We start from the raw sequence: 13,692 nt of genomic DNA, 5'->3' as shown, positions 1-13,692 counted from the left end.
GCGCCTCGCTCAGCCAGTGAGCGGGAACCGGTCTGTATGTGGGATCCGAACCCTCGGGCGGGAGCGCTGCCGCGCTTCCCAAGCGGCACACTATCCAGTGTGCCACTGGGCCGGCCCCTAAATGGTTAGTGTTTTAAAAGTTAGCATGTATACCATCTTCTTGTTCACATTTCTCATAGAAATGATATTATAAATCATAGCTAGATTCGAGTAGAACTAGCCTGAGATCATGTTCAGACTGAATGGAGCCATATTGTCTTTCTTGTCCTTTTCCTTTTTTGTACTTCTCCCAAAATTCCCTTATGTTCTCCCTCATTTTGCCTAAATCTTCCTTCCAAAGTTTGCCAAACCCCTTTTCTTCAAATGCTCTGTTTTCCAAACTTATCTGATTTTTTTTTCCCTTTAGCTTTTTTCTGTTTTAATAATTAGGTTGGGAAGAAAGCAGTGTTAAACTGAGAAATATTGATGTGTGAATTACTTAAGCTTTCATAGATTTGTATTTTTAAATAAGAATGAGTTTATAATTCTCCCAGACTTGGTCATTGTATCAAAATTATATGAAAAAAATTTAGTGAATGTATAATAACATAAAACATTTTTTAGAAAGGGAACCCTTAGCCCTTAATAAATGAGTTGGCTCTTGCAGGAATCTGACCTGACCTGCGTTACCTAACTCTGTTATGCTATTTCTAACTTTCACTTATGAAACAATTTTTTTTTTTTAATAAGGTAAAAAGTGGTAGTTTTCCATGATGAGAAAAATAGGAACAGAAGCAGTTATTTATATATTTGGGTTTTTTGTCATTGGAGTTTACTTTTACTTTTTTACTGTAATTTGTTAACATTTTTAGGTACTTAATTTTGGGCATTTAGTAGACTTGCTACAAAACATGAGGTCTAGACTCTTAGTCTTCTTAATTATTTGCCATTGAGTAGGGGAGTGATTATCATCTCAAAAGAACTTTGTTTTATAGTTGTTATCAGATAATAGATTTAACCTGCCTTTTTGTTTAATTTTAGCATTATCTGAGTATTTATATGTTAACTGAAATTTGAAAGTAGTTAAAGTTTAAACGATTTATTTACTGTACTGCCATTTTATTCTGTTTTACGTAAGTTTGCTTATGTTATATAATGCCTCAGGTAAGAGTTATGAACGAGAAATCGTAATTGTGAAGTATAAATATGATAGCAGTGAATTTCTCTTTTGTTGTTGACTCTAGGTTTTCTGAAATCATGGATTTTATGTAGTGGAAATATGAGAACATAGTAAGCCAGTTTTCATCATATATGAGAGTTACATTAATGTATGGTTTCTTTTTTAGGCTTCTCTTACCTATGCTGAAGCTCAGATGAAAATTGATTCAGCAACCATGAATGACGCTATTACTACTAGTCTCCGCAGACTAAATAAACTAGCCAAAATTCTGAAAAAAGGAAGAATTGAAAAAGGGTACATTTCCGATATTTATTAAGATGTCTTAATTCATCATAGTATTAAGATAATTCTTGGATTCTTCAAAGTGTTTTATCAAGGGCAATGATGAACTATTTAATAGAACGAATAGATACTCAAGTAGAGACATCCCATTTCTTCTAGTTACCTTTTAAATATTAGTAACTTGGTTCTAGACTGATGTTTGTTCACGAGTTCTGTCCTTGTAAATTTGTTGTGCTAAAAAATGACGTGAGTTAAAGATCTTGAAGAAATTCCAGAAAGGCAGGACCTACTTTACATTCCTATGCATTATTTCTAATTTTAATTAGAAATGAGTTTCCAGATTGAACATTGGTTTTCAGAAATTTAAATAAACGTAGATGAAGTCCTCTTTGCACTTCAGAGTTGGAAGAGATTTTAGAAATTATTTAGTCCAACTCCTTCATTTTTTAAACAATTAAAGGTTACATGGAAGTGGTCTTCCCGTAGGTCTGATAGCTAGTGTCAGATTCAAGTCTTTTAGCTGTTATATCACAGCATTTCCCTAACTTTAAAAGGCATAGGGTAAGTAGTATTAACTCAAACTTGTTGAAGGAAAGCAGTTAAAAGAAATATGATTCTCAAAAGCCATAATTAGCTATCAGAGGAGACCAAGTAAATGAGCCTTTTAGATGTTGCCAAGTACATGAGCCTTTTAGATCTTGGTCTCTGGATTCCCATGCTCATCCAGAGTAGGGTCACAAGCAGTTACTAAAAGTGTTTTTGTTAGTGAATGAAAACTAAATCTGTACTGTGCCTATTTAAGTTAATTAAAATTAAATAAAATTGACAGTTTAGTTTCTTAGACTTGCCACATTTCAAGTGCTCAGTGGCCACATGTGGCTAATGACTATCATATTAGTGCAGATATAGAATGTTTCCATCACTGCAGAAAGTTCCATTGGACATTGTTGTTCTAGGTCGTTAGGCTAGGCCATCCCAGTCTCTACCAACACCTCAGTTTTTCTGGAAATTTTTCATATGATCCTAAATATGAAATTTGAAACTGTGTAAGGATAATTCAAATACACTGAAACCCAGTGAAAGTTATCAGATGAGGGCAAAGCTTTTGCTCAAGCTTGTCACTTAGATGTAAGAGGAATATAATTGTATTTTTTCATATATGATAGAAAACACCACATTATTCAGCACATTTTTTTTATTGAAGGTTTACAGTATGCCAGGCATCAGAAGAAAATTTGTGTAAAGGTGATTTTTAAAAAGTTTTCTTAAGAAGCCAGGTAAATAGAATACAAATTGAAGCCATATTTATTTTTTTTTTTTTTTTTTTTTTTACAGTTTTAAAGTAAGAATATGTACTTTAATATAGCTTCTCAAAAATGGGAAAGATATTTTTTCACTTCAGAAACAGTCTTTAGTTTTAATTGTGTAAGTAGATAGTCATATATTAACAAAATATACCATTCAGTTTTCTCAGTTTTAGGGAGAATTGAGAAAATAATCAGTAAAGAAATGACATCTTTTGCCTTTTTAATGTATTAATACTCATGGGTTATCAAAATGTGATTGGTATACCTTGCATTTTAGGTCAACCTATAGTAATAAACACATATGAGATCTGACATAGAACCTTTCTTAAATTCTGCATGGCAAGAAAGGAGTATTTGTTGTGATTCCCTTTCTAGTATTTCTACTATAGCTCCTTTAATAAAGGTGAGGGGTTGAGAGAAAAAAGGACTTGGTACCTCACATTAACTTGTCCCATCTCTTCTTACCTTTTTCCCTTCATATTTTTATTTCCTTCTCTATGGTTGTTCAAGGTTGCTCAGCCTAATTAAAATTCTTAGTTTTAGGTTGATTTACAGCTGACCCGATGAAAGTAGTGTCAAGGTATAAGGAAACATTAGACTTCCTTGCCTCATGGGAATTTACTTTCCAGAGGAGAACTTGCCAACTCATTAAATGAACCGTACATGTAAAGGCTTTAGCATAGTGTGTTATATGACACATAGCACCCTAATATGTTAACAGCTATCAGTACTTGTAACTTGTTAGTGGTAGCGGTTTGTCAGTCTTCGCTCTGTTGGTTTAATCTTTGTAGAAGATTCTTTTGAACTGTGGATCTTCTGATGTTACCAACCTACCTATGGCAGCTTTCCTTTTGCTCCTGACCATTGTCCACATCCATACATTGGCCTTTTTTTTTTTTTTGTAGTAAATAAAATACTGTCACCTTCTTTATTTGTAAAAGTGATTACAAACCTATGTAGCTCATTATAAACTAATAGTTTGAGTACAAGAGATATTCAAACTCTGAGAAATACAGGGACTCAGATTTTGTGTTGCTGTGGTGCTCTCTTATTAAATGCATTTTAAATCTCTAAAATACTAATTTATTCATGAAAACAGAACATAAAACTTAGCAGGTAGTCATAAAGCCTTCAGAACAACAACTGCTACACACTTGATATAGTCATTTTCTATTTTTAAAATAATTATTTCCAGAATTTTGTCTCTGTTATTGGCTCACTTGGCTAATTTCCCTCTTTAATTTTTATTTAGGGCTTTAACCCTTTCTTCTCCTGAAGTTCGATTCCACATGGACAGTGAAACTCATGATCCTATAGATCTGCAGACCAAGGAACTTAGGTATGCAGTTTTTTTGATCGACAGGAGATAAGATTTTGATATTAAATGTAATGTTTAGTATATATTAATAACCAAGTCATTTATATCCAGAATACCTATTTCTATTAAAGTTATGATTTTTATAGATTTTCTTAGCTTATGAAACATGTAGAAAAGCATATTTGGTCTTTTTAGTTTTTCTTGTATAAAACTGGGGTATAATAGAAAATTCTTCAATTTGAATTTGTTTGTTTTAATGTATGATATATCAGAACTTGACTAGTAAAAGAAAATCGCCCTGATTCATTTCTTTCTTTCCTCCTTTTTTTTGTGGCTGGCCTATACAGGAATCTGAACCCTTGACCTTGATGTTATAACACCACACATTAACCAACTGAGCTAACTGGCCAGCCCTACCCTGATTAATTTCTTAAGTATTTAGTATAGAATATACTGTGGTGGGATAGAATAGTGATCAAGACTATACACTCTAGGTTTGGATCCATACCTAGAGTGTATTGGTGAAGTTTTAACTTTTTAAGCCAAAGCCATACACTTTGAAGCCATACACTCTAGGTTTGGATCCCATTTCTTGCACTATTACCTATACAACTTTCAACAAGTTATTTGACACCCCTCTCTGCCTCAATTTATTTGTTTGTAAATTGTCTGTGATTGATAATGGTATCTACCTCATAAGGTGTTATGAAGAGTATACAGATATTAGCTATTTTTATTGTTTTATTGATTTAGTTAAGATTTAGGAAACCAGGGTATTTTTGGTTAAATCAGAGTTTAGGCTTCTTTCCATGCCTCTTGTATAAGGTAATTCTGAAATTAAACATTCACATACACTTTTCTAGATGTCCAAGGGTTAAAAATGGTTCTGTACTCAGATTTTTTATTTAAGACTAGTATATGCTTTAGAACTTTAGAGCTAATACTAAAAAATTCTTTAAGGGAGGGAACTTCTGGTATAAATATGTCTAATGTTAATACTAACAGTAAGCCCAATACTAGGAACTTTTGTGAGGAAAAGGTTGACTCTAGCTTTGCAAAAATACAACATCGCCCATTTCAAGAAGAGGAAAAACCACATTTCTAAGAGATTGCCCCCATATGATTAGAGGTCTTTCTAATATTTTAAAATTTAATATACTTTAGAAATCTTTTTAAGAAGTTACAAAATGTTATTATTAAAAATGGAAATGTGAATGAAAGATTAGTAATGCATGTTCAGTGTCTTGGGAGACAAAAGCACAATACAAATATAAGGCAGACCATTTCCCAAACTAACCTTAAAACGTATATAGAATAATTATATATAGAATGAAAGCATTATCAGATTGGTTAAAGTCAGATTGTGTAGATTTGATTGATACTGCTAATAACTCTACCTTTGAGCAAGAAAACAATGTTGCACATCCTCAGTTTTCTTACCTGCAAAACAGGGTATATATGTGTGTGGGGGAAGGGGGTGTATGTGTGTGTATAAACTTAGAGCTTAATGTCTGGCTCATATAAGTACCCAAATTAGCCTCGCCTCCCTGGGCCTCCCGCTGCTGCAGCCCAGACGCTTTGGCGGGCTGCTCCCGGCTCCTCCCACGCCTCTCTGTGGTCCTCCTGGGACCGTGGCCGGCCGTTGGGACACCTTCCTCACCGCCGCCGCCTCTCCCTCCTGGGGGCCTTGGGGCCTCGCGGGTGGTCGACCTCGCTGTCCTTCCAGCGCCCTGGCCCTCTGCTCGCCCACCGCGGCCTCGGCCCCTCCAGGAAGGTGGTGCGGCCACGGGCGAGTACACGGCGACGGTGTGCTGAATATTGTAAATACGATATCTTCATTTTACTGATTTATTGGTGAAGTTTTAACTTTTTAAGCCGAAGTTTATATGACCTATATGGCTTTTAATTCTTCTTAGTAAACTTTATTTTTATGGATTTATAGTTAAATAGAAGTTTCTCTAGACTTCAGATTAGAAAATGCTAATCTTTTGGATTTTATATATTATTACTTTTCATTTAATTTTTTTTTTAAGTTTATTTTTTTACCTTCTATGATGTTATTACGGAGCAGTTGTGGGGAGGGGTAGAGGGAAAGGGAAAGGAAATAAGGTGGGAGAAGGCGTAAGGGGGAGGTGCGGGGTTGAGGCCTGTGGCAACCCCCTCATTCTTGCAGGGGAGAACAGGGGGCTTCCAGGACTGTCTCGTCATTGCTGGGCTGGGTTCAGATGTCAGGGGGTGTGTGGCTGAAGCCCTTACCCCCCCCCCCCGACTATCCCAGCTCAGGAGCCCAGGGTGCTTCTTGAAGCAGCTTGGTTGTCCTCGCAGGGCTGGTTGTGGGTGTCCGGGTTGTGTGGCCGAGGCCTTCGGCCCCCTACTGCCCCAGCTCGGGAGAGCCTGTGCATTTTAGGTATTAATAGGCCACTCTCACCACTTTTATTTAACATAGTACTGGAGGTACTAGCCAGAGCAGTCAGGCAAGAGAAAGAAATAAAGGGCATCCAGATTGGAAAAGATGAAGTCAAACTGTCCCTATTTGCAGATGACATGGTCCTATATATAGAAAAATCTAAAGACTATCAAAAACTGTTATAGCTGATTGATAATTCAGTAAGGTTACAGGATACAAAATCAATGTCCCCAAATCACTTTAGTTTATTTTCTTCAATAATGAACTAACAGAAAGAAATCAAGAAAGTAAGATCATTTACATTAGTCACCAAAATAATAAATTATCTAGGAATCAATAAAAGGAGACAGTTTCTAAAGTCTCCTATAGCATATAAGCTTTACTCATGTAGTAGATGCATAATAAGAGATTAACACAGTTGCTGAGAAGTGCAAGAGCCATAAGTTATTAAAATTACAAATGTACACATACATACACCTGAATGTTTACATAGGAAATGCTTCTATTATCTTGTGGGTAGAAAAGATAACTTGTGAATAAATATGATATATTGAAGTCTCAGATTGTCTTACCTTGTTAAACGCTTTTTCCTTTGGCAGAGAAACAAATTCCATGGTGGAAGAATTTATGTTACTTGCCAATATCTCTGTTGCAAAGAAAATTCATGAAGAATTTTCTGAACATGCTCTGCTTCGAAAACATCCTGCTCCACCTCCATCAAATTATGAAATTCTTGTTAAGGCAGCTAAGTCCAAGGTAGGGTCCTGTAGTTTGAGAAATCATCTGTATTTGTGTTTTGATCTATCCATTATACTGAATAATTTATATTTAAATCTCCTTAAAGGTTTCATTGTTTCTTGATTTGAGAATTTGCCAGTACTTTTGATGAAAACAAACAAACAAAAAAGAACATCTAACTTGGGTTTGGTCATCTCTTCCTACATTGAAGTCATCTGCCTAAAAAACTCCTTTAATGTCTTTAAAGAGCACCTTATGCTAAAGGTGGATATTGTTGACTAAGTTTTTGCAATGTCCTAGGCATATAAAAGCTCTTCATCTCTGTGCTTTTATACTTTTTTAATGCCTGTTTTGCTTTAGGACTTCTATAAACTGCCTAATTTCAGAAATTTACAAATTTGTTTTCTTTCTCTTTACTTCAATTCAAGTAAGCCCTTTTTATGTCATCTCTCTAAGAGAGATGTCTGTTTATTGCATACATGGAAAAGAGGAAAAATATAGAAAGGGCACCATTTTCTTAGTCCCCATACCCTCTGCCTCTCATTAGTAGACTTCATTTAGGCATTTTTACCTCTGGGAAGACTGTGGCTTACATTGCTTTTCCTTGGATCACCTGGTCAGGCCCCATCTTTCCTGCCTAGAAGAGAGCTGGAAGGAGTAGTACTGGTTCCTGGGGCGTTATTCTAACACAGTAGTGTTGGTTTCTACTTTTGGCTCAGACCTTTGTGGTGTGCCCGCTCCTACCATAACCATCAGAACTGCACAGCTTCTCACTCCTCTGCTCCAAAACTTACTCTGTAAATTGGGGGATTTTTTTCTCATTGTTTTATTTCTGCCTAAGACCTGGGGAGAGGAAGGATGGTGTAAATATTTCTGACTCATCTCCTTAAGGTAAAACAAAGACACTAAATTTAATGAATCAGATGGGTGTTCTGACTGAGCCGTAGTGACCAGTACAGTTTTGTTTTTGGCCTTCACTTCTACTTTGAGTGGAAGGAAAATATGTACAGAGAAAATCCAGACATGCTGAAAATTATCCAGATCTGCTTTGATTTTCTCCAATCTCACAAAGATTAGGCAGGCACAGACTGGACTTTGAGAAACAGCACTGCTGATACCACCATCCCTTTCCCTCTTGAAACTCCTTCAAACTCTTGATACTTAGTACCTTTAAATGTATTCAGAAGATTTTAAACTTTGGTGTGGTACAAAACAATCATTTCTTTTTATAAACTTATTTTTAGTTCTCCTAGGTTAAGGATAAAACATATAAATGGATTATCTTGTCAAAAACACTATATTTGTTCAATCTCATTAGTTACATTTTGAAGACATGATGGTACTGATGTAGAAATGTTTAATATGGTGCTCTTTCCTTCCTTTTTATGCATAGAATTTGGAAATTAAGACTGATACAGCAAAGTCTTTGGCTGAGTCTTTGGACCGAGCTGAATCTCCTACTTTCCCCTATCTAAACACTCTGTTAAGGATATTAGCCACTCGCTGTATGATGCAAGCTGTGTACTTCTGTTCTGGAATGGATAATGATTTTCATCACTATGGCTTAGCATCCCCAATATATACACATTTTACTTCACCCATCAGAAGGTATTTTTTCTTTATGAAATTAAAGGGGATAGAAAATAGTTAATTTTGAATTTAGAAGAGACATTTTAATACTAATGTACCATGGTTCTTATTTCTCCTTCATACGTCTAGATACGCAGACATCATTGTTCATCGGCTGTTGGCTGTGGCTATTGGGGCTGACTGTACTTATCCAGACTTGACAGACAAACACAAGCTTGCAGATATATGTAAAAATCTCAACTTCAGGCACAAAATGGCTCAATATGCCCAACGAGCATCAGTGGCTTTTCATACCCAGGTATTTGCTTTCTATTGATAATGCTAAGAGAAATGAAGTTTTGTTCATTTTTATTTAATTTCAAAATATGTTTTTGTTAATTTTAAAATATTTTAAGATTATTTTTAATGAAGCTGTTTGTTATTTTACAGTTATTTTTCAAAAGCAAAGGAATAGTAAGTGAGGAAGCCTATATTCTATTTGTAAGAAAGAACGCTATTGTGGTGTTAATTCCCAAGTACGGTTTAGAAGGTACAGTCTTCTTTGAAGAAAAGGACAGACCAAAGCCACGGCTTATTTATGATGATGAGGTACAGTATTTGTAATGTTTGTTTTCTTTTGGGGGGACGAGGGGGCACTTTTTCTTTGACAGTTTGCAAATGGTACCTATAAAGCATGAAATTATTTTTTGTACCCTGCAGAATTTATCCTAAATCTCTAAATACAGGCCAGAAAATCTCCATTTAATTATGCCAGCTAAACTTTGGTTTTACTCACAATGTCTCACCTCTGTATATCTTCCCATATGCATATGTCCTTGATTTCTTTCTTTTATACCATGTAAAGTTTTGCCCTAGGTGGACAGATAGATTAAAGTAAAATAATAAATGGCTGCTTATAGCTCAGGGAAGGAAATTTTATTTTAGCTTACTTCCAGTGTCTCTTATCTGACATACTCCCTACTCCCCTAACCTTGGTAGAACTACAGCTCTGAGAGAATATTTAAATAATAGACTCTGCCTGAAGTACCTTTGTGGCTCCTCTGTTAGACCAACAATTTGCTAATTAGTGGGGTAAGAATCCCAAGATTAATGAGTAAGTATTGGGACTCCTTTTTTTTTTTTGTCTTTTGTCTTTTTCCGTGTCCGGCAATGGATCGCAACCCTCAGTGTTGCCCCCGTACCGGACCGGGGACTGGCAACGGGATCACAACCCTCAGTGTTGCTCCCGCGCCTCGCTCAGCCAGTGAGCGGGAACCGGTCTGTATGTGGGATCTGAACCCTCGGGCGGGAGCGCCGCCGCGCTTCCCAAGTGGTGCACTATCCAGTGCGCCACCGGGCCGGCCCAGGGACTACCTTAATGAAAGAAGGAAGTATGCACATAAATAGGCCATATTTATGTGCAACTACCAGGTTAGTTGTTTTTGTTCAGTTGAACACATAAATGCTTCTTAATATTGAAATTACTTTTAAATTTAAACTTTAAATTACTATGAAAGATAAACTGTAAAGAATTAGAACAAAGCCTCAGATGTAAGAAAGCGATTAAGAATGATAAAATGTGTTTTGTTTAGGTACCTTCACTTAAAATAGAAGATACAGTGTTCCATATATTTGATAAAGTTAAAGTGAAAATTATGTTAGATTCATCTAATCTTCAGCATCAGAAAATCCGAATGTCCCTCATAGAACCACAGGTAAGACCAAACTTATAATTTCCATGTTGTGATTGCACAATAGTTCATATTTTGTTAAAGAGAGGGATATAGTTATGTTATTTGTTTAATGAATCTTGTTTAAGTATTGTGGAGACAAAATATTTGCCTAGCAAATCCTGTTTTCTCACTGATTCCCTAGGCCATAGGATATCAGATATCTGAGATTCTTGAGGTCCTTGGTGCCAAAATCAAAGGTCTTTCAGTTCTGTAGCATCCTTTTTCTCTAGTACTTTTAAAATCTGTACCTTGGAAGATAAAGTATAGGTGTTTCACTTAAGATAATGGTTTTTAACCTTTTTTAACCTTTGTCCTGCCCAAATGCCTAAGGCCTCTGATGCTCTCTATCAATCACAGTGGGTAAATTGGATATGGGGACAGCTGTGTTATAGTTAAAAACACACTTCCCAATGTCATGCTTCTCAGCTATTGAGACCACCATGTCTTCCTTTTACATTTCAGAACTGTTGTTAATTACCTTGATTGTAAAACTGTTATTAACCCCTTTTTCCACCTCTCTACCTGTACATCCCTTTAAACTTGAAAGTGGCAATGAATTTTTATATTATGCTTTTAATCACCTTATTTCTCTCCATTTGCATTACTTTAGATACCAGGAATAGGCATTCCTACTGATATCTCAAACACAGACCTTGATGAGCCAGAGAGAAAGTACTGTGTAAACAGGAAGAATATTTCCATTAATATATTTCTGTGGCATTGACTTAAGAATGGAGGAGCAAGAGAGATGATAAAGAACCAAGCAGGGCAGAACACCAGAAAGAGCACTGAAGCGAGTCAGAAGAAACAGGAGCAGACCTGTCGTATAACTTCGTATAATGTATGCTATACGAAGTTATTACGGTTTTCTTAAAAAAAAAAAAAAAAAAAATGGAGCGAACACTTGTAAGCCGAAGTTTGGATAGTTTGTTACTAAGTACATTTTAATAATTTTAGAAATTTGCATTTTTATTGAACTATTGACTGTGTCTGTCTCATCTTCATTTCTGGATTGAACATAACTATTTATGCAGAAAAATTCAATTGAATGTCATCACTTCAATAGTGACAGGATAGCAACTTCAGGGATCTGCAAAGATCATTTAAGTGGAGAACTCATCTGCTTATTGAGGAGATTAATTTTGCATAAGTACTTTGATTATTTAATATTGGTAAGAAATAAACATTATTTTCTTACAGAGGAAGACAGAACATTTTTAGAAGCAAGGAACAACATCTTTTTTCTAAATCTTGAAAGCTGTCAGTGTTTGGTACATCATCTCCTTTGCTATCTTTAATTTACCTAATGTATGTTAAATGTTTCCTTGCTGGGTTAAAAAGCCTCCTGTTCTTTATTAATGGTCCTTGAATAGCTATGAATGTTTGAGAATTAGTAGGAAGGTAAGAAGTTGGATATTTTGACCTGACTGGAAAAATGGTTGATTTGTTTTTTTTTTTAAATTACCAGGTAATAAGTGTGATTACTCTTGACCTTCAGCTCCAGTGTCTTCCCAAAATAGGGCATTAGAGGTTAAACAATAGAGATGACACTTTAAATGTCTACATCTTGTTACTTATAAAAAACAGATATTTAATGGCTACTAAATGGCAATTGTATCAGATTATATATGATGGTACAAAGACATATTAAAGGGAACAGACTAAAATTAGTATTACAATTTGGTGTGCCAGATTGACTACTTCTCTTACTAACCACAAAGACTAGTATTGATTAAATTGATATTTTCAAGAATATTTTGGAATACGGTTCAACATTTGACTTTGCTTATTCAGTTTTTTTTGTTTTTAAAAAATTTTAACATTTAATTGTACATATTTTGGGGGTACAGTGTGTTGTTTCAATATGTGCTGTACATAGGGTAGATAGCACAGCTTTGTACCTATTAATCTACCACTTCACCCCCACCTTCAACCCTACCTGCTAATTCAGTTTCTAAAGACTGTACCAGGTTCATCACCAGACAGGTCAACTGTCTCTGCCTTCTAGGAGCTTACAGTGCAATGAGAAAAGACTAGCAAATAAATCAGCAGGTATACTAAACGGGTAGAATTACAATATTTGCACTCATTTAGGCACTTAATTGTTTAATGATATTTCTAGTTTCCTGTTACTGAGGAAGCTGCATACATGAGGCAATAGTTGTTTCACTTGAAGGAAGATAGCCTTGAATAATCTTTTTTTTTTTTTTTTTAAAAGATGACCGGTAAGGGGATCTCAACCCTTGGCTTGGTGTTGTCAGCAGCACGCTCAGCCAGTGAGCAAACCGGCCATCCCTATATAGGATCCGAACCCGTGGCCTTGGTGTTATCAGCACCGCACTCTACCGAGTGAGCCACGGGCTGGCCTGCCTTGAATAATCTTTGGTTTAAAAATAAAATGGATCAGTGACTGCACACTTGAGCATTAGTCAGAAACCTTTTCTGTAAAGGGCCAGAGCATTTTGGACTTTGTTGATGATAGTCTCTATTTCGTTGCAGCTATGTATTCAACTCTGTTGCTTACAGATTGTAAGCAGTCATAGACAGTATGCAAACAAATGAACATGGTTGTGTTCCAACAAAACCTTATTTATGGACATGGAAATTTAATATAATTTTCATATGCCACAAAATATCACTCATTTTTTTCCCTGTCAACCATTTAAAAATTCTTTGCCTACAGGTCAGAGTTTACCTGCAGTAGAGGGAAAGGGGGACTTCTTGATAAAGTCAGGTTATGACTGACCTTATGTCTTATTTTCCCAAGTTTGTTTTCTTGTGTCTCAGTTATGAGAAAGGCCTAATTCAGGTATTAGTCCCAATTGAGTAGTTCAAGATGATTGAAACTTTGTTTTTCCCCTTTAGGCCTCTTCGGTAATCTAAAATGTGTCATTTCTAGTGCCACTAACTTACGTTAAGTAGTTTACACAGAACATTTCACTTAAAACTCAAAAAGCCCTGTGAGGCAGGACTATTATCCCCATTTAACAGATGAAAAAAGTGAGGTTTATGGCCCATATCATGTAGTAAGTGACAGGAGGATTTAAATCTGGGTTATAATCACTGATTTGTTCTTTATTTCTTGACTTGTGCTATTAAAGAATCATAGCCAGGGAAGTGCCTACTCTTAGGACAGAACTCTTAAGTACAGCAGTTAGTTTTAGGTAGATTTGTATTGA

At 35.7% G+C, this 13,692-nt stretch overlaps 1 protein-coding gene across 1 annotated transcript in view; it reads left to right on the top strand.

Annotated features, from left to right (window-relative positions):
- DIS3 (DIS3 exosome endoribonuclease and 3'-5' exoribonuclease) overlaps positions 1-13,391 on the top strand; it is a 25,443-nt gene extending 12,052 nt beyond the window's left edge. The window contains exons 14-22 of the mRNA XM_008588997.1: positions 1,326-1,453; positions 4,001-4,087; positions 7,073-7,229; positions 8,605-8,819; positions 8,931-9,099; positions 9,231-9,389; positions 10,373-10,495; positions 11,124-11,185; positions 13,379-13,391. Coding sequence (XP_008587219.1) covers positions 1,326-1,453; positions 4,001-4,087; positions 7,073-7,229; positions 8,605-8,819; positions 8,931-9,099; positions 9,231-9,389; positions 10,373-10,495; positions 11,124-11,185; positions 13,379-13,391 — 1,113 coding nt within the window. The remainder of the gene's footprint in view (positions 1-1,325; positions 1,454-4,000; positions 4,088-7,072; positions 7,230-8,604; positions 8,820-8,930; positions 9,100-9,230; positions 9,390-10,372; positions 10,496-11,123; positions 11,186-13,378) is intronic.
- The last annotated feature ends 301 nt before the right edge of the window (positions 13,392-13,692 follow it).

The sequence above is a fragment of the Galeopterus variegatus genome, unplaced genomic scaffold (assembly GCF_000696425.1).
Source record: "Galeopterus variegatus unplaced genomic scaffold, G_variegatus-3.0.2 Scaffold5143, whole genome shotgun sequence".
In the NCBI taxonomy this organism is placed as follows: Eukaryota; Metazoa; Chordata; class Mammalia; order Dermoptera; family Cynocephalidae; genus Galeopterus; species Galeopterus variegatus.
The sequence above is the reverse complement of the archived record's forward strand: the minus strand, read 5'-3'. Positions and strand labels throughout refer to the sequence as shown.